Source organism: Cornus florida, unplaced genomic scaffold (genome assembly GCF_030987335.1).
Source record: "Cornus florida cultivar Cherokee Brave unplaced genomic scaffold, ASM3098733v1 CherokeeBrave_3.0.0_Hap2_Chr09, whole genome shotgun sequence".
Taxonomy (NCBI): Eukaryota; Viridiplantae; Streptophyta; class Magnoliopsida; order Cornales; family Cornaceae; genus Cornus; species Cornus florida.
This window is the reverse complement of record NW_026775579.1, coordinates 73,355,495-73,377,054: the sequence shown is the minus strand read 5'-3', so window position 1 is coordinate 73,377,054 and position 21,560 is coordinate 73,355,495. Positions and strand designations below refer to the sequence as shown.

The following is a 21,560-nucleotide window of genomic DNA, read 5'->3' as shown; positions in this document are numbered from 1 at the left end:
TTCATTTCTAATTGGATAATACACATATACAAATAAACATATTTTGAGAGTACAACATTCCTTCTAATTGGATTATTCAGTAAGTAGTTGTTTCATAGACATAAATTAATTATAAGGTTGAGAATTAAGGGGATGATTGTACGTTAATTTTTCAACTGGTATGTTTTGAGAATTCCTTGACTAAACGGATAAGAAATTAGAAATAATTAATTTTCTTTTTTTCCATTTTCAACTAGCGTGCTTTGGCTGAACTAATGTTTTGTAAATAAGTAAAATGTTTTAATGTACATTTCTAATTTATTGAACTACTAATTGATTATTTACTAATTGCATTCAACCCTTAAACTATGAGCTGATTGTAATAAACTCCTACACTAAAAATAACCCCCTAAACTATTAATTCGTTGTAGTCAAATAGGAACCTTATACAACCGTTAACAAAAATAGTAAATTGTTATTTAGTCCTTATTTGAACGACCTCATTTAGGTTGTATTATGTTATAGATATGTTGATGTGACAATAAAATCTCAAAAAATTTAAATCTTTTTTCTATAAATTCTTAAAGTTTTAAAAATATATATATTTAAAAATATATATTGCGAAAAAAGTTTCAATATATATATATATATATATATATATATATATATAAAGTAATATGCACAGTGCATATAATACCGTTAGACTATGAGATTAGTAGCATATATATTCCCTTAGATATTTTTGGAAAGTAAAAAGGCAAAACGGGTATTACAACACTAATTTATATAAAATTTATGATTGATGAGTATTTTTGCACAATGTATAAAAATAAAAATATATTTTCTGCACTTGTCTCTTATATATATATATATATGAACTCATCCAAACCTACCAAAAAAAAAAAAAATTTGAATGTTGTCTCTACAATTATTTCCTTCATTAAACAGAGGCCATCCATCATAACGAACGAAAAAAAAATTGAAGAAGACTGACTCATATGGTCCATTTATAATAGGCACAAATATTATAATTTTTTCCCCACAAATATAAAATAATTACATGTATGTGCTAATAAGCACATATAATGTAATTTTTAACTTTTATTTTTATCTTTTTATTAGGTAAGCCCACACGCACATTTCACAAATTTCTATGAAACTTCATTAAATTAATGATCCATTAGTATTAGTTATCTTTATTGGTATTTTTAATTTTACAGAAAAAAGACTACTATTTATTGCCACAGACGACTATATGTATCAACACTCACAACCCAACAAATGAATTTTTCCTTCACAGTATGATTTTTCTTCTGCTACCTGATTAGCTATGTTTAAGTCTGGGTATGAAAGAAATATAACATTAGAATAATGGCCGTGAAACATGCATGGTTTATTATATTATTTATTTAGATTTTCTTGTTCGTCTTTTTTTTTTTTTTTTTTTTTTTTTTTTCACATAAAGAAAGCAGAAAATTAAGAAACAAAGCAGAGATCACCCTCTATAGTTTTGATTTTTTTTTTTTTTTTTTTTTTTCCCTTACTCACCGTAATTTATATGTAGATTGATTATTTAAGGTCCCATACCCAAAACTCTCAGAAACATTTTTTACTTATCCCAAAAAAAAAACCACTCTCGAATTATTTTTCATTTAAAGTAAATTGGGGCCGGAAAATGTCACAATTAAGTTGGTCCCATCAACAAATTACTTACCATCAATGTTTTAATTAATCAACCAATTTGGTGATGTTGCTTTCTCATTTTCGTTTTGATATCAGTGCTATGAAATATATTTTTCACCATGAAGAATTTCGTTGTGAAATATTTTCTCGAATAATTTCATACTTGACTTGCAGAATTGTGAGTCCCATCACAATTATCGCAATAACGTTTACGCCTCACCGATACACCAACTAATGGTATGTGTCAATTATTCTATCATTGCTCTCTTCACTATATTTGCAAAATTCTTCACTGCCATCTCATCCAACACTTCACAGTGAAGAATTTTGCTTTCCCTTCTTGTTCTTCACTTCATAAATACAATTATTAGTGAAAGCAAATTTTTTAAATACAATTATTAGTGAAAGCAAATTTTTTATACCAATAATGCATACATTCAATTGATAAATGAATAAGCCATCCCATCTGAAGATGCAAGAAATTTTCTCTCTTTAAATTGACAGAGTTTCATTACACTTCAAAAATTTTCCATTTCCATCTCCTTCATTTTTCACCTATTTATAGATTATTTACAATGTTCTAGAAGATCCCTAACTCCCTCCCTCCATTAGACCCATCATCGAGGCTTTTGTATCCATCAATCCATTAGTCTTTCAGGCTTTCAGCTTCACTCTTCGGCATTGGACTTGTCTCACGACAGCTTGATTTGGGCCCAAGTCATTTACCTGGCCCATTCTTCATCATGTGGGTTAGATCCGACCCATGCCGTCTTTGGTATCCTCATCTGCCCCGATAATCACTCCCTTATTAATTAGGGTGTAATTATCAATAGACCTAATGATGACTTGGTGGCTAATGATGATTCGACGGCTCGAGACGATCACGTGGGGCATCGAGCGGTCGGCCTCGGAATTAATGCCTTTGAAATTTGAATCGTCTTAACTCCCTGACGTCTCGATTAACGGGACCACTTCCCCTTTATAAACCACTCCTCATATCCACATCTTCCTTTGTCGTACCCCCCACAAATCACTGTCAATCGATTTTAGTTTGTTCTCTCAAGACAATTCAGATTTTTCCAGTCAATCCAAATACTTTCCGGCAAATCCAGTGAAAGGTTCTTTTCTCTCAATCCTTTTGCAACATCTCTCGCTGATCTTCATCTTCTCAAGGTTAGTTCTGTTTCTTCTTCTTAAAGTATTTGCACATTTTCCCCAAGGATTATAATCGTCAGCATTATGCCTATAGATTTGGATATTCTGCGTATGAAGCTCCATCTCCCTCCCGATATTCACCTTAGAGAATGTCCTAAAGACGTTAATGTCAGAACTGGTGCCCGTCTTCTTCCTGGCGAAGTCTTGTTTTCCCTTCATCACCTCAACATTATTAGATTCCCTCTTCACCCTTTCTTCTGTTATGTGTTCAATAGGTTGAAACTTTCTCCTCTTCAAGTTAACCCCAATTTTCTTAGGGTTTTATCCGTTCTATTACTTCTGAATCGTGACAGAGGCCTAGATCTTGACTTGGTTGATTTTCTCCTTTGTTACAAGGTCATCAAAATCAGGCTAGAAGATGCTTATTACCATCTTTACCCTCTTGAAAAAAAATTCATCTATACAAACAAGCTTAATTCTGAAAAAGGATGGAAAAAGGGTATTGTTGGCGTTCGGGGTGCTTGGTTTGCTTCGGCTGCCAAGGACTATCCTATCCTTACAGCCTTCGGCGAATGCTCTGTATCTTTGTATAAGAAATTCAAAACCCATAAGGCAGACTGCCCTTTGTGAAATTTGCATTCCTCGATTCTGTTCGTTTCTTTGTAATTCTTTGGGTACCCCGCAGGATAATGAACTTAGTTATAACATTTGTAGGGATAGAACCAATTACCTGAAGGAGTACGTTCTGAACGACATCCCTTCCTGTTCGGAACTCCTCACATCCGAGAATTTAAGTGATATATCTCTCCTCGGCACCACAATGAGCCAGCTTCGGATCCATCCTTCAGCAGGAGGAAGGATCCTCCCAAGGTCAATGCTGCTTCTGCGGCTTCTTTTTCTCCAGCTTTGGCATCTTCATCTGCCACCACATCCAGCACTACCCCGAACGTGGTGACTGTTAGCCCGATCGTCACCGCTCTACCTATCAACCAGAACTCCGTCCCTTAAACTCGGAGTACCATTGCCCCCATTGCATCCGTTCAGGATAAAGAACGAGGAAAAAAGCCTCAGTCTGAAAGTAAAGGCAGCCCTGATGACGTTCCCCTGACAAAGAGGATTCGTACCTCCTGGCTAGGTTTGCCTATCCCCCCTCAGGTTAGGCTAACTGTTCCTTCCGGGTCTGGCAATGCCGCTGGTTCCTCCTCTGGAGAGGCCCCATGGACCCCCAGATTAGTCCGAGCTGACGGATCGGTAGTGAAGTAGAGCGAGACCATGTTCAGGGAAGGTCCAACAGCCATGGCTTACTACAAGAACATGTGGTCTCCCAAAGACATTGAGGTTGTCAAATCTCTGTCTCAGAAGGAGGTCTTCAGCCGTTTTCCCCTTGTGGCTATGGAGGTAATTTCCTTCCCTTCTCTTTGTTACATTTGAAATGTCTTTACATTATAGTTCCTCCAGACATGCGTTCGGCTTAATTAGTACTCATGTATTATTTTATAGACTCTCTTTGGCATGATGGTCATGCAAAAACATGTCGAGGCTGCCAATGCTAAGGTACGAAAGTTCGCCAAAGACGTTGAGGTGGGTCACAAAGAGAACAAGATCATCAGCACCAAAAATGTTAAACTCATGGTGCAGCTGGACAAGGTTGAGAAGGAAAGGGATGGTCTGAAGAAGGAAACAGACTCCCTTCAAGACGAAAAGGACGCCATTCTGATCGAAAAGAGCGTCTGGCAGACCGAGCGCGAAGAGCTCAAGGTCGAAAGAGACAATCTTCAGCGCCTGCTTCATAATGAACAAGCAGAGCGTATGGCCTTTGAAAAGAGGGCTCTAGATGAGCATAATGCCTTGCTAGATGTCATCGGTAGAGTCAATGGAGGGATGATGGCTCTGCACAACCGTTGTTCCCACGCTGGGCCCTTAGGTATGCCGAAGGATACCGAGAAGGTTTCAACGATCGCCTTCCAGCTGAGGGTCAGACAATCTCAGGCACAGGCCCGGATGATGTTGACAAGGAGCTGGGAATTGATCCTCCAAGAGTCTACGTTGATCCTAACCTCACTCCTGCCGAACACATTTTTGAAGAATATGATGGGATTACCTCATCTGGAGTTATCCCTGTTTCTCCTCCCGCTCAGCCTTTAGACATACCTCTTCTCTTTACCGTGGTTCCCCTTGTGACTACCATTGAAGGTGGAACTTAGCAGACTGAAGTGGTGATTCAACTTGACTCCCCCCCTCACAGGGATGCCATTACCAATGATGGGGAGGGGAATACTAACCATCCTAGGGAGGCTGCCGAGGGTGAGCAGGTGAATGAGGAGTCAGATACAACTTGATTGTACCCGTCTTATGTATATTTTTGTAATCTTTCAGCTTATAATGAATGAAAGGATACTTTTTGACTACATCTGATCAGAATCTCTGCATCACTTGGTGGTAGTACTTAATAATAATTTTTGTTTAACACAAGTGTGTAGCCTTCGGCTCATAACATCAACCACTTGTCTTTTTCATTACTTTTATTAAGTGTCTGGCGTTCGGCAAGAATTCTACTTGCCACTTGGCTTTTTTTTATTTTTATTATTATTATTATTTATCAAGTGTTTGGCGTTTGGCTCGTGGTGCCAGTTGCCACTTACTTTGTTTAAGTGCCGGGCGCTCGACTAGAATGTCACTTGCTGTAACGACCCACTCCACTACATAGTATGATATTGTCCGCTTTGGGCTTGAGCCCGCACGGTTTTATTCTTGGACTTCACCCCAAAAGGCCTCATACCAATTGGAGGTGACACACTTACATATAAGTACTTCACCTTTCCTCTACCCAGGCGATGTGGGACTGTGCACCCGTAGCTTACCAGTGTGGTAGCTTGACAGTGTCTCTCGCACCCGCCCACGACACACCCGCCCATAAGGTCATCACAATCCACCCCCCTTGGAGGCCCGACGTCCCCGTCAGCACACTTTCGGCTAAGTCAGGCTCTGATACCATTTGTAACGACCCACTCCACCACATGGTATGATATTGTCCGCTTTGGGCCTGAGCCCGCATGGTTTTGTTCTTGGGCTTCACCCCAAAAGGCCTCATACCAATTGGAGGTGACACACTTACATATAAGCACTTCACATTTCCTCTACCCAGGCGATGTGGGACTGTGCACCCGTAGCTCGTCAGTGTGGTAGCCTGACAGTGTCTCTCGCACCCGCCCACAAGGTCATCACACTTGCCACTTGACTTTTTCATTATTTTTTAGCAAGTGTTTGGCGTTCAGCTCGTGGTGCCAGTTGCCACTTACTTTGCTTAAGTGTCTGGCGCTCAGCTAGAATGCCACTTGCCACTTGGCTTTTTCATTATTTTTTAGCAAGTGTTTGGCGTTCGGCTCGTGGTGCCAGTTGCCACTTACTTTGCTTAAGTGCCTAGCGCTCGACTAGAATGCCACTTGCCACTTGGCTTTGCTCATACTCAGTCACCTTGTTTAGAAGAAGACGATACATTTTATTTATTTATTTATTTTTTTTTTTTAAATCTTTCAAAGTTTTTGCTCTCTTGCAAGTATACAATTGAAGGTAAACATTGGTTAAACTAAAACTCAATTTTTATTGATAATACCTTTTTAAAGAAGTGGCATTCCAAGGCTTGTTTACTAGCCTTCCAGCCATAGTCTCTAAGACATATGCCCGCTTTTCGATAACCTCTACAACTCTATATGGACCTTCCCATGGTGACACCATTTTCTTAATAATACCGACTTTTCTTTTCAGAACCAAATCACCAGGTGAAAAACCCCTATGCCTCACATTTCTATTGTAACTGTTCATGAGCGTTTGTTGATATGATGTGAGCCTTATTGCTACAGAATTCCTCTTCTCTTCAAGTAAGTTGAGATTAAATTTCAGCATATGATCATTCTGTTCCTAATTCCACGCTAAACTCCTAATGGTAGGAACTTGTTGTTCTACCGGTATTACTGCTTCAGTACCATACTTCATGGGCTTTCTCCGGTCGGTCGTCTTGGAGTGGTTCTATACACCCACAGGACATTCGGGAGTTCATCCAACCACTTCCCTTTCTCTTCTTCAAGCTTCTTCTTTATACAAACAAAGATCGTTCTGTTTGTGATTTCAGCCTGACCATTCGCCTGTGGGTGGCTGACCGCTGCTAATTTTTGATTAATTCCATATTCATTCAGCAACTCCCTCACCTGCTTGCTATCAAGGTTAATCCCATTATCCATGACGATCGCCCTCAGCACACCAAATCGACAAATGATATTATTCCAAATGAAGCGTCTCACATGGGTCTGAGTCACACTGGGGTACGGTTCTGCCTCCACCCATTTTGTAAAGTAGTCTGTTGCAAGCAGAATGTACTTGTTTTGCAATATGGGGGTCGGTAATGGGCCAACCACATCAATCTCTCATTGCGCGAAAGGCCATGGTTTGGCCATTACGTGCAAATCTTCTGGTGGTTGGTAGATCAGTGGTCTGAACCTTTGACACTTATCGCACCTTCGTGAAATTTCTTCTGCATCTCGTACCATGTTTGGCAAAAAAATAACCCTGTGTCATCGCCTTGTGTGCTAGAGACCTTCCTCCTGAATGATTGCCACAAACCCCTTCATTAATAGTCCGCAGTATCTACTGAACCTCTGCAAGGGTTACACATTTTAAGCATGGTCCTAAATAAGACCTCCTGTAAAGTTGGTTGTGCATTATGGCATATTTTGCGGCATTCGATCTGATCCTTCTTGCTTCATCCCTCTGTTCGGGCAAAACACCGTCCCATATATATGTAATAATTGGATCTATCTAGCTCGGTTCATATAGTATAACATTCACCTGTCAGGGATCCGAATTGGACGGTTCATTAAGGATAGATGGCTGGCGTAGTACCCCGATTGGAATTACCCTTGCTAGTATTTCACCTGAACTTGACGCACTACAAGCCAACCGATCGGTATCTTCATTATGCTTCCTCGGCAACTGAATGAACCTGATCTGATCGAAGCTTCTAACCTCTTATATAACGGCAGAACGGTATGCCTCCATTGTCTCATCTTTTATTCCATACTCTCCAGTCACTTGCCAAATTATTAAGTGCGAATCACTGAAGGCAACTAAACTTTTGACCTTTAGCTCCTTAGCTAACCTTAAGCCAGCCAGCAGCGCTTCATACTCTGCTTCATTGTTGGTTGCTTTGAACTCAAGCCTAATCGTTTAGCTCAGCGTAGTGCCTTCTGGTGTTTGTAACTTGATCCCGATTCCTGCCTCCATCTGATTTGAAGAGCCATCAACGAAGAGCTTCCATAAAAATGCTTCAAGGTATTCATCCGGCTCATCTACTTCATATTCTAGTAAGAAATCAGCCACAGCTTGCCCTTTAATAGCCGTTCGGGGTTCATAAGCTATGTCAAAAGACCTAAGCTCTATTGCCCACTTCGTCATTCGTCCGGACAAATCGGGCTTATGCAGGATCACCCTTATAGGAAATGTGGTCAGGACGACTATAGGATGAGACTCAAAGTAATGCCTGAGCTTCCTTTTTACGTTTACCAAAGATAGGATTACTCATTCGGCCTTCGAATACCTTCTCTCTGGCTCGATCAACGTTTTGCTTACATAGAAAATCAAGAATTGCTTACCCTCGGCACATCGTATCAGCACACCACTGGTCGCAATGTTAGAAACTCCAAGGTACAGGAAAAGCTTTTCGCTTGGCACTGGGGCGTTCAGGACTGGTGGGTTCCACATATATTCTTTCAGCTTGATCAGCGCTTGCCTTTGCTCATCCCCCCAGGACTGTTTTCCATAACCCCTAATTGTATCGAAGAATGGTTTGCATCGGTCGGATAACTTAGAAATGAATCGACTCAGTGCCGCAATGCATTCGGTTAGAGCTTGGATCTTTTTGATAGTACTTGGTTCAGCATTTTTTAGCAAAGTTTCCACTTGGGCTGGACTAACCTCAATTCCTTTCTTGTTGACCACGTGGCCAAGGAATTGCCTGGATCCCACGCCAAACGAGTATTTAGTTGGATTCAGCTTCATCCCATATTTTTTTAGCACGCCGAACACCTCATGTAAATGTTTTAAGTGATGGTCCTTTTATCTGCTTTTGACCACCATGTCGTCGATGTAAGCCTCTACTGTCCTGCCCATTTGATCCTTAAAAATCTTGCTAACCACCCTTTGATACGTGGCTCCGGCATTCTTCAGTCCGAACGGCATAACCTTGTAACAATAAATCCCTCGTTCGGTGACAAAATGGGTCTTTTCCTCATCGCCTGGGTCCATTGGGATTTGATTGTAGCCTGAATATGCATCCAAAAAGGTCAGTCGCTCATACCCGGGTGTTGCATCCACCATTTGATCAATCTTTGGAAGTGGAAAACTATCATTCGGGCAGGCTTTGTTCAGATTAGTGAAATCAATGCAAACTTTCCATTTTTCATTCTTCTTTTGCACTACAACCACATTCAACAACCAGTCCGGGTACTGTACTTCTCTAATAAACCCAGCCTCCAGCAATCGATTAACTTCATCTGCAATGATCTGGTTGCGCTCCAGGGCAAACCTTCTCCGCTTCTGCCTTACTGGCTTGACGTTCGGATCTACATTAAGAGAATGGCAAGAGACTGATGGGTCAATCCCTGGCATGTCGAGATGGCTCCAAGCGAATACATCGGCGTTCTGGGAGAGGAAATCAACCAATTGACGTTTTTCTTCCTCGGCAAGCCCGGAACCTACCTTCGTGGTCCAATCTGGGCTAAAATGATCAATTTGAACTTCAACCAGTGGTTCCTCGGTGAGCACTGGAAGCTCCTCCTCTCCGTTCATGCTGAGGGGAGGCTTCTGTAATTGTTATTGCTCATCAGCAGATCGGGCAGGAGCTTTTCCCTTCCTTGTAGCTTTCAAAGTCACCAAGTAATACTCCTTTGCTGCGACCTGATCTCTATGGATATCTATCACCTTGCTACCGTCTGGACTTATGCATCTCATCACCTGATGTAGGGTCGACGGGACTCCTTGTACCCTATGGATCCACCTCCTCCCCATCAGCAGATTGTAGGAGGGATGGATTTCCACAACCACGAAACTTTCGACAAGGTTCTTTTTAACTGCACGGACCATCAACTCCACTATGCCAATAGGTTCTACCCGTTTGCCATCAAACCCCAACAGTGGATTTTCAGTAGACTTCAACTCCTTTGGATTGATTTCTAGGCAATCAAAAGTGACCCTTGGCATGATATTTGCACTACTCCCCGGATCAATTAGCACTCTTCGTACTAAACACTCAGCCACTGTCAAACTGACAACCAAAGGGTCCTCATGAGGAATCTGAACTCGCAACAGGTCTGTCTTATCAAACCTTATCGGCGTTGTTGAGCTTTGTTGGTACAGAGTGTTGACACTACCTATTCGTCTCTTCATTTGTGCTTGTCGAATACGCGTTCGGGTTAATTCTTCGGACTCTTCGGCTCGTTCAGGTCGACCATGAATGGCATTTATAATCCGAACGGGCTGAGTGTTATAGTGATTCGGGTTTTGATTTTTTTTGACTTGCTCAATTGGTCGATTATGCTCTTGGGCTGGTCCTTGAACATACCCTGCAAACTCTCCCCTAGCGATCAGCATCTCCACTTATCTCCTTAAGTTCCTGCATTCATTAGTCTGATGACCAAAATCACTATGAAAAGCACAATGTTTAGATTGATCCCTCTGCTCAAGAGGTTGTCTAATTGGCAAGGGAGGGCGAAACTTATCTTTGTTCTCTTGGTATAGCCTTGCCAGTGTAACTTTGAGTGGAGTAATCAAGTCATCCTCCCTAGGTCTCTTCTCTGCCTTCCAGGAGGTCTGACGCTGCGTAGGAACTTGCTTCTACCGTATCTTTGCTTTGGACTTCTCTTCCGTGGAGATGATAGATGTTTTTTTAGCATTAACTGTTTCTTCTTCTTCCAGGCGTACGAAACCATCAGCTCTCTCATTCAGCTCGTCCATTGTCTTCGGCGTGTTCACCACCAGACTGGTATAGAACGGTGTCCCTCGGGTCATAGCTAACTTGAACGCCTGAATTGCTGTGGAAGGATGACACTCTATCACCATGCTCTTGGTTAGGTTAAACATGGTAAGAAAAGCTTGGAGATGCTCATCGTCATGCTGTTTCATGGTGAACAAGCTAGAGATATCTTTTGCCGGGCGCTTATTCCCATAATATTGGCTTATGAACCGATCACATAAGCTACGGAAGCTGTCCACTGAGCCCCTCGGCAGGTTCTTAAACCAGTTGAGCGCCGGTCTAGCTAAGCTTGTAAGAAAACAATTGCACATCAAATGATCATTCTTTGTGTTTAGTGCCATCTTCAACTGAATGTAATATACATGATCAATCGGATCGGTCATTCCATCAAACAGAATGAAAACAGGCATGGAGAACTTCATCGGGCTTGGAGTATTTAGGATCTCATCAGTAAACGGCGAATCAACCATCCGTGCTGCCGAACGGAGGGCCTCATTCTCTCTTTCAAACCTTGTGACAACTCTTTGATCTGTAGATCTTCTTTCCAAACTCCTATAATCATATGTGGCCATTGAAGGCCAATAAGGTCGATCGAACGACCTTTCCTCAGTAAACTCTTTCTGCCACGGCGAGTTAATCTTGTGACAATCAAACTCCATATCCTGTTTGCGGTTGTGCCTTTCCTGCTGCGAATTGAAAGTTGCACTTTCGTCCTGCCTGATATGCTCACGATGAGGATCAAGATGTACAGATCCTTCCCGATCCTCAACTCGACGAGCGTTTGGCGGTAAATTCTCCATCCTAACCTCCTCATGGTGGAGATTGACGTGGTTATCTCCTTCTTGCTCACCTTGATGTGTGTCATCAGGTCGCACGCCTCTTTCACCTATCGGAGGCAGTCGCGGCGCAACTGAAACCTCTCGGCGTTCCATTCTAGCTCTCAATTCTGCATTTTCTTTTCTCAGTGCCTCAATCATGTTCATCAGTTCATCAAGCTTCATCTGCTAGTTATTCTCCACTGGATTCAAACTCGCTTCTCTGATCATCATTCCAGATCGTAGCAAAGTCATCAACCGCGAATTTCTAATCAGATCTAAGTTTTGCCAATGCTGACGCTCTAGATCTGGATTCTAGTGCAGCTGAATTTTAATCGTGATTAACCAGATCTGAATTGTTCCGTCAACAAACTTGCCAAATTCAGCAATTTCAGCGACTCTCGACCGCACAGCTCTCCAAAACAAACACAAATTAGAACAGCATAGATCGAACGCCAATTTCTCCGGTCATAATTTCACCGATCTTAATTCCGCCTTCAACGATCAAGCTTCATCTTCAAGCACTATACCACTAGATCAAATCAATCTGAGTGAATCATCAATGAATTCTCATCGGTTCCCACAGACGGCGCCATTGAAGATGCAAAAAAATTTTTCTCTCTAAATTGACAGAGTTTCATTACACTTCAAAAAATTTCCATTTCCATCTCCTTCATTTTTCACCTATTTATAGATTGTTTACAATATTCTAGAAGATCCCTAACTAACTCCCTCCATTAGGCCCATCATCGAGGCTTTTGTATTCATCGATCCATTCGTCTTTCAGGCCTTCAACTTCACTCTTCAGCATTGAGCTTGTCTCATGACAGCTTGATTTGGGCCCAGGTCATTTACCTGGCCCATTCTTCATCATGTGGGTTAGGTCCGGGCCATGCCGTCTTTGGTATCCTCACCATCCTAACATGTCTCATGGATATATAAGCAGTTTTGAATGAATGTGTTTAGGACTATCTAATAGGTATTTTAAATTTATAATTGGAACAAATTTAATTAAAAATTCTAACTAAATTTCTGTCTATTTAAAATTCAAATCATCAATTCAGTGTTTCCAATCACACTGTTAACTCATTTTAAAAAATTAAGTTAATTTAATTAACAAAAATTATACAAGTAAATCAGTCCAAAGAAAAAGAAAAAAAAAAAAAAAAAATTAGCAAACCCTTGAAATAATTGGGAGTCAATTGCATGAAAAGACTTGACATGATATAGACCACAGTCTCCTTAGTCCTTACGATGCACTTTTATCCGTGACTACAGACAAAAAAAACTTTAATGCGAGTATTTAAGAAATGGTATCATTCATGGATTAAACACCAATTAATATATGGTGATAAATGTATTATTATTATTATATTTTTTGGTAAATGATAAATGTATTCTTATTTTTATGGAAAGATATAATAAGTTGATAATATTAATGAAATGGTATTGTGAGTCCAGGGAAGATTTTCTCTAGGGTATGAATGTGTTTATTTTATATTTTGCATTGCAGTTGGGGTATCGACTGTATGTGATATGATTCACGCGGTGTAACGAATTTAAATGAATATTGATATAAATAGGTCAAATCGGTCGGTTCATGAAGATATGTAATTGTATAGAACCCTTGAAAAATGATTATGTATCAGTTAATACAGCAAATTATGATTTATGTGAAAAGAATTTTAGAAAAAAATTAATATGCCAATATTCCTCATTAATTAACCTACTAGATTTGATCATATTTACTTATATAATAAGATGTTATTGATGACATAATACTCTCGGTGCAAGAAAGCTTAATATTGACCCTTAAACAGTAGTTATGCTACTCAAATTTGTAGTCTCAAACTTTAACAAGTGACATTTTTATACATATTCGGGGTTAATATATCATTCGACTAGTACCATAAATAATGATCGATTTTTTTACATGACGTACTTCAATAAATTATGTCTAACAAAGACTCTTGGTCAGAGAAAGATAAAAATCTCTCTTCTTTTGATATATTGATATTTATATCAATAATTGTTACATTAACCAGTAACAAAAATCCATTAGCATGTACTATCATTTTTCGAATTGTTAAGATAATACGGGGAAAAAAAAAATTCTGAAAAACAATTGCATCATATTAGTTGGGTGCTAGGGTTGGATTGATATTGTTTATTTACTGATATACCATTTGTCATGAGCATGTATAGATTACACAATTCAAGGACCACTCACAATCGTGTAGAGTATTATTCATCATTTAGAGTTTTATTGAGGGTTAGCATTGAAGGTATTGAAGGTTACATTGCCCTCAAACGTAAGATAGATATATAGATATATATATCTCAATAAATATATAGAGATAGATACTACTAAAAATTGCACCTAAGTTTGCATGGGGTGACTTAGCAAAGGTTTGGCCACATATAGATACCCTCAGCGTTTATAACTCCTAACATATGATAGAGATCGAGAAAGTTTGGGGCGCAGCACAATCCTGGTGATTCCTTCCAAAGTGTTTAACAGCCACTAAACTTGTGGACACAACCTTTTTTTTTTTTTTTTTTTCCTTTCGGTTTTTTTTTAGGTAAATTTGTGGACACAAGTTCATGTGTACAACTAACTAACTGAGGCTTTCTTAATTTCTGTTTGAATTGAGTTGTTTTTGTTCCTTTCATGGTCACCTATGATATAGGTCAAGTACTGAAGGAGATAAAGAACTCTAGACTCCCCTGATGTTAGCCTGATGTTAGAACTTATAAGTAAGCCTAATGGACCAAAAAATATCACCCTAACACCAAATAAATTTACTTAATTAATTAATTATTGCAACCTACCATTGTGAAATGACAAAATTAATCCTATGGTTCATGAAAAAGAAATTCAATACTCCCTAATTTAATTACTACTATATTGTGGCGAAGAATTGAACAAGAAGTGGTGATATATATGAAGGGGTGGAGAGAAAAAAGAATAGTCGTGCTAAGGAAGAACAAAGAGAAAGAAAGAGATCAATGGAGGTTGGATGGGAGAGATGAAGGACATGAGAATATGACATTAAGAGAGGGAAGATGGAATCTTTCGATTATTATTATTATTATTTGTTGGAATTTTTGTAGAATTTCATTGGTCGAATGATATAATTGTGGTGGTCAATTGTATGGCTGTGTGAATGGCTTAAGGCGCATGGGAAGGGTTTGATGAGGCAATACGCAAACTTTAAGGAAAGTAATTCATAATGAATGAATTGCTTTGTGCCAGCGACAAGTAAGGTATCCAAAGGCGGCTACTTTCGCCTATAAATTAGACATAACATGCATGCTGAGGTAGATCCCGGTGTGATCCTATGGGGAGATCATACGGTGATCCCACTGAGATCCTTTAGAGATCCTAGAGAGATATTCTGATCAAGAGAGGGTAGAACCATAATAAGTTGTTTTGGATTTTTGTGTGAAGAAATCATTTTGTGTGTACAATCTTCAAGAGAGATATTTGAAATTTGTCTTTGAGTGGGTTTTCTTTTTTATGTAAACCATTTAATTATTGGGGGTTTTTTCTTGAGAGCGTTCGGTGAGCTTTTCTTCATTTGGCGGGTGACGTTTGACTGTGAGAAGAGGAATTATTGCCTGGAAGAACCAAAACGTTCTTCAATTTGTAATCTTCTTCTATATAGTGATACAGATCATCATCGCTTATGGACGTAACCCTATTTGTGACAGTAAACTACATATAAATCTTGTCTTATGGTGTATTTCTTTTCATCTTCATTCATATCTTTCTGTTATTAGGATTTGCCATCATTATATGTATATTTGTTTGGGTCGCTGCTGCCCAACAAATTAGTATCAAAACTTCTGTTGTGCCCAACAAGCTGGTGTCAAAGCTTCCGTTGTGCCCAACACTATTATTATTATTATAGTTTGTTCAATATTTTCTTAAGTGTCAACTTTGAACTACTGATTTAAAAAAAAAAAAAAAAAATAAAAATAAAAATAAAAATAAACAAAGAAAAAAAAAATTTGAACTACCTTTCAAGATGTTAAGGAAATATATATAACCCTTTGGCCTAATACATTCTAGTGCATTTTGTGGGAAGGGTTGCAATAGTTTTAGGTGCTTGATCACTTGCAAGATTATATTCTACAAAATTTTGGTGAAAAATAAAAGTATACAACATGCAAAATTTAAAATCTGATGTAAAATGTTTTACATAACAAAATGGAGCTTAATTTACATAATGTTGATTGAGACATTCACGGAAGAAATGTTGTTTTCTTCTTTTTCTTCAACCTCACTTTTGGAGAGATGAGTTCATTGATACCACCCAGGACAAAGAACTAAAATGAAAATGTAACAACGAATAAGGAATAAAGCAATCACACAACAAACACTAGATTTATGTGATTCACACAAAACTAGATGAGAACTGAGAAAAGATTCACTATATCAATGAAGAGATATTACAATAGTAGAAAATTTCTAACATCAGATCTTGCACACAAACTCTTGATCGACTTCCTTGGTTATTAGTGCTCGATCACTCCGCCCCACTTTAACTCACCTTTTAGTTAAAATGTGTTATTAGATAGACATGGGAAGAGTTATCGGATGAAGTTTTTAGGTTGACATTTTTATTTGACCATATGAGGAAGGAAGAAAATTGAATCCACCCAACGACCCCCGGGTACATTAAAGACTTATTTTGTTGGTAAAGACAGAAGGTGAGATAATGTTAATTATAAAGAAAGTCTTATAATTTAAATTTTTTAATAAAAGCTTTGCATTTTTTTCTTTACATTCCTTCCAAATTTGGAGGGATGGAAATTTGTGAAAAGAAGAAAGAATGACTCATCAATTCTCTTTTCTTTTCTCTCCTTATCTACTCTCTACCAAACCAAAAAAAAATTATTTCTACCAAACATTAATTTTTACATAACAAATAAAACAAAAAATAATTTGAATTTCACTTATTATAATATTCCCTCTTTCTCAAAATACTCACTTTGAGCCACAGTTCACGAAGTAGATAACTATTTTGAGATAAAGGGAGTATATATATGGAAATATGAATATTGGATGGACCTACATTAATTAGCTCCATTTCCTTTTACAGCAACCGACAAATTAATTGTTGTGAAATTAAACCAAAAACATGAAAAATAGATCAAACACACACAACAACAACATATTAATTTTACTTGGTTCACCCAAAAATCAGGACTACGAAGGTTGTAGGAATTTTATTATGATAATAAAAAACAGCAGCGAATACAAAGATTTCAGAATGAATATATATTCTCACACTAAGACAACATAATAAGTGTTAAAAATACTAAACTACCCTCCAAAAAAATTGATTGATCTTAATATATAGTATTTATGGAGCCCCAAACTACCCATCACAAATTTCGTAACCAAATTGCTAAAAGGGATTGCTTTAAGTACGTTTTGTATCATCACCAAGAAGTAATCGAAATACAGGAAACGGATTGTGCATTCATGATCTTATCATGGCAATGACAGTGTCTTAAACCGATTCTCTAATGATATATACATAATATAGTACTATATATATATATATATATATATATATATATATATATATATATATATATATTTAATGGTGTGCGTAGAATGAGATTTTGAGAAAAGACCGTTCAAGAATCATGAATTTTGAAGAAGTTGTGAAACTTGTTGTGGATGTGGTCTAGCCACGTCACCAAAGGCCAAGTCAAACAATCAACACTTTGACAAAGTCCACCTCAGCAAGGCATGTGATAGTCGATCATTGGGCCTCAATCTTAGTCTACATTCGGCCGATGGGCCTTGAATCTGATAGTCACAAATCACAACCTCGATCTGAGTTGTTGTCGATCGATGGGCCTTGAACCTTAATCTGACCTTTTGACAATCTGTCGGTCGATGGGCCTTGAACCTCGATCTATTAATCACAAATCATCGATCAACAGGCCTTGAACCTTGATCCATCACAAATTGTCGATCGACGGGCCTTGAACCTCCATCTGACCCTTGACGATCTGTTGATCGACGGGCCTTGAACCTCGATCCGACCGTCATAATCTGTCGATCGACGGGCCTTGAACCTCGATCTGACGCCAATATGTCGATTGACGGGCCTTGAACCTCGATCTGACCTTCACAATCTGTCGATCGACGGGTCTCGAACCTCGATCCGACTCTCACAATTTGTAAATCGACGGGCCTTGAACCTCTATCTGACACTGCCATGAACCATCGATCGGTGGGCGTCGAACCTCGATCCAAGCAACGAAGAGTTATGGTAGGGCTCTTCAAGCAACATTAGGACGTAGAAGGGATTTTGGAATGGAGGATGGAAAATTAGTAATGTCTTGTCCACTAAGGCAAGACCCAGTCTAAGGATAAGAGCAAAAGACAGCTGGAATAGTACAATTGCCTTTACAGCTTGCCATTTTTTGGATTATTCACCGGGAAAGGTACATTTGGCAGTGGATCCAAAAATGTAGGGATTAGGGCAACATGACCCAAGAAGGGAATGACCCTGACCCATTCCCAACATGGAGGCCCAACAATGTACCACCTGGATGACCTAAGGCTATAAAAAGAAGGCAATGACGAAAAAATGAGGCAGGAACTGATGGCAACTTCTTCCCTACTATTGCTCTAATTCTCTAACTGGACTGGTTTTTTCTTCCTTCTTCTACCTTTTTGCATTCCTCATATTACTTTGTGATATATTCCCATACCTCTTTTCATTGACTATTCAACCGACGAGAACCAGGTATCTACATTTGGCGACTTCACTGGGGATTATCCGGGCAAAATGATGAATCCAAATGAGATTTCTCCTTCGGCACAGGCAGAGGTGTCCGCAGTTGGAGCCACTGGCGTCAAGGTTGTCACTACCAAATCTGCTAGCCACCGAGCCACAAGTGCCAAAGCCACCAGCGCCAGAGACAATAGCACTAGGGCTACTAGCACAAGGTCTCACTCTTCAAAATCCAGACACATATCTAGCACCGATGCTGTCTTGGAGGCTATGCAGAACATAAATCACTAACTGATGACCCGAATGGAGAAGTTTGAGGAAGCTCTCCGTGTTCTTGACAGGAGGGTCTCGGCGACGCAGATTATAGTTCCAACGGAGCTCCCTTCAGCTACTCAGATGGTGTTCGGTACCAGTACCCCAACTGGTGTGACTTTGCCTCTATTACATGAGCAACAACTCACGAAGTCCCCAAAAGGTCTAGATCGTAGTGCAGATCTGTCACAGCCCATTCCAGAGCTTTATAACCCTGAATTACAGGTAACCCCTATGGCTCTTCGAGTATTCCTGCCTCAAGGCAAAGAGCCCATGTTTTGTTCCCCACCCACTTATGCCCAGGCGAACCCTAAGGCACACCGTCCTCTCCCCTCATATTCCTACTCCGCCTCAAAAGAAGTGTTCACACTTTCTGAAGTGCGCGATCTTTTCAAGAAAGGCACCCCAACTTCTCGTGCCTTAGACTTTGGCAGTAAGCCTCCTTACCCTCTTGCTATTGCACAGACTCCATATCCGCAGGGATACTTGGTCCCCAAATTCCTCTAGTTCAATGGCAAAACCGGTGATCCTAGGGAACATGTCATGCGCTTTGTTGAGGCTTTGGGTCATTTCGGTGATAATCATGTGGTTCATTTACGCGAGTTCTCTAAATCTCTAACTGATCGAGTTTACTGTTGGTATTTCAATCTCGAACCAGACTCCATCAGTACCTGGGAGCAACTGAAAGATCGCTTCGTCACCAAGTTTTTCCAGGCTGAAGAACGGGTCACCACCTTGTCTCTCACAAAGGAGGCTCAAGAGGACAATGAGGACATTCTCGCCTTTATCAATCAGTTCAGAGACCGCGCCGGCGAATGCTTTGAAAACAGTAATGAAATGGACTTGGTTGATATTTACATCCAGGGCATGCTACAAATTTACAAGCTCCACCTTGTCAACCTAAGGATAGCTAGCTTTGGCGAGCTCAAGATTGCAGCCCAGATTCTCAAGGATCTCAAGCCAATTGCCGCTAAGTATGAGCCTCTAAAATATGATGCCCCAAAGTTTGAAGCTCCAAAACCTTCCAGTCGCAGGCCCGCACCTGCAGCGACCATTGAGGAACGCCCCCGAAAGTGGTTTAACAAATCCCAATTCAAGCCACAAGGCGAGGAACCACCACCTTTCCCCATCCGTATTGAGGAAGTTAAGAATACACTCACCCAATGGGTCAAGGATGTCAACGTTGTTCTACCTACCCCACGTCACGAGCCCACCCCGGCAGATCGAGCTAACGCTGATTTCTGTGTTTACCATCAAAGTGTTACTTATCCCACTATTAATTGCTGGGGCTTGCGCCGCCTCTTGCAATGGCGAATGGCAACTGGTGATCTTGAAGTCACCCTTCCAAAGGATGTTCGTCAGTTCCCGTACCCCGATCATCGTGTGGCTGTTATCACCTGCTATGATGAACTTGCAGAAACAAATTCAGGCCATGAGACAGATCCTTCTTCAGAGGTGGATATGTGTCCTTTGGTCGCCTCTGTTAAACCCAACTCTCCTGCACTAAAGAAAACTTTATCCTTTTCTGATGCTGACAAACAGAGCCAAGGCGCCCAAAATCGACCATTGTATGTGCTGGCTTCTATCAAGGGAGTAAAATTCAAGCGCGCTTTTCTTGACAATGGTTCTTCCATCAATGTCATGCCCCTCTCCACCTTTCGCATGGCTGTCATCTCTGAGGATCGTCTGATCAAAGAGCCAATCGAAGTCACAGGATTTGGCAATAATCTTCGTCGCACGATGGGCTATGTTAATGTTAATCTAGCTGTTAACAAATTCCAAGCCTCCACGAAGTTCCACGTTATTGACAGTGACACTTCTTATCACATCCTTCTAGGACGCGCATGGATGCACCGCTTTGGTATTGTTCCTTTCACTTACCATCAATGTTTCAAAGGTATCTGGAATAACAAAGTTATCACTGTCCCCTGTTCAGATTGCCCTTTTGCCACCTTTGAGGCTCATTACACGGATGCGTTATTCTTCAATGACCTTGATGACTGCGCGTAAAACTGCGATACAACCATTATCAGTACTCCTCTACCCACCTGGGCTGACGCCCAAAAGGGCATTTTTCACCTACCCTCTCCTGTTCAGACAGACGATTCCCCACATGAATGTAAACACGTTCGTCTCCCCAACTGTCGTGTCATCTACCGTTTATGATGGTGTCCAGGGTCAACAGAGGTTCACTCTACTGACTCCCCAGCATATCAGCCTTGAATTCTCAAGAAAGCACCACTGCCAGATCTCGTTGAAGTTAATTTAGCGCATCCCAATTAGCCGCCTCGCATCACGTTCCTCTCGGGTACACTCAGTTCTCAAGATAGATCTCACCTTGTCTCTCTCTTGCAGGAATTTCGCGATGTATTTGCATGGACATACAGTGAGATGCCAGGGCTTCACCCTTCACTGGTCTCCCATCATCTCAACGTTTTGCCCAACGTTCGCCCAGTTAAACAAGGCTCGCGAACCTTCCGGCCAGAGCTTGAGTTGCAAATTAATGACGAGGTCCAAAAGTTATTAGCAGCCGGCTTCATCAAGCCTATCATCCATCCCACATGGTTAGCCAACATCGTTCCTATGCAGAAGAAGAGTGGCCAACTCAGGGTGTGCGTTGATTTCAGGGATTTCAACAAGGCTTGCCCAAAGGATGACTTCCCTTTGCCCATTATTGATACTCTGGTCGATGGCACTGCAGGCCATGAAATGTTCTCTTTCATGGATGGTTTTAATAGTTACAATCAGATCTGGATGGCCGAGGGTGATGCAGAAAAGACAGCCTTTCGGACGCCTCTTGGTAATTTCCACTTCACTATCATGCCTTTC

At 40.3% G+C, this 21,560-nt stretch overlaps 2 protein-coding genes across 2 annotated transcripts; one reads left to right on the top strand and one right to left on the bottom strand.

Moving 5' to 3' along the window:
- Nucleotides 1–9,681: 9,681 nt before the first annotated feature.
- On the bottom strand, nucleotides 9,682–10,458 carry LOC132272857 (uncharacterized). Its single transcript, XM_059773936.1, has one exon. The coding sequence runs from the start codon at nucleotides 10,456–10,458 to the stop codon at nucleotides 9,682–9,684; it is 777 nt and encodes a 258-aa protein (XP_059629919.1).
- Nucleotides 10,459–19,274: 8,816 nt separating this feature from the next.
- LOC132272856 (uncharacterized) lies at nucleotides 19,275–20,741 on the top strand. Its single transcript, XM_059773935.1, has one exon. The coding sequence runs from the start codon at nucleotides 19,275–19,277 to the stop codon at nucleotides 20,739–20,741; it is 1,467 nt and encodes a 488-aa protein (XP_059629918.1).
- Nucleotides 20,742–21,560: the final 819 nt, after the last annotated feature.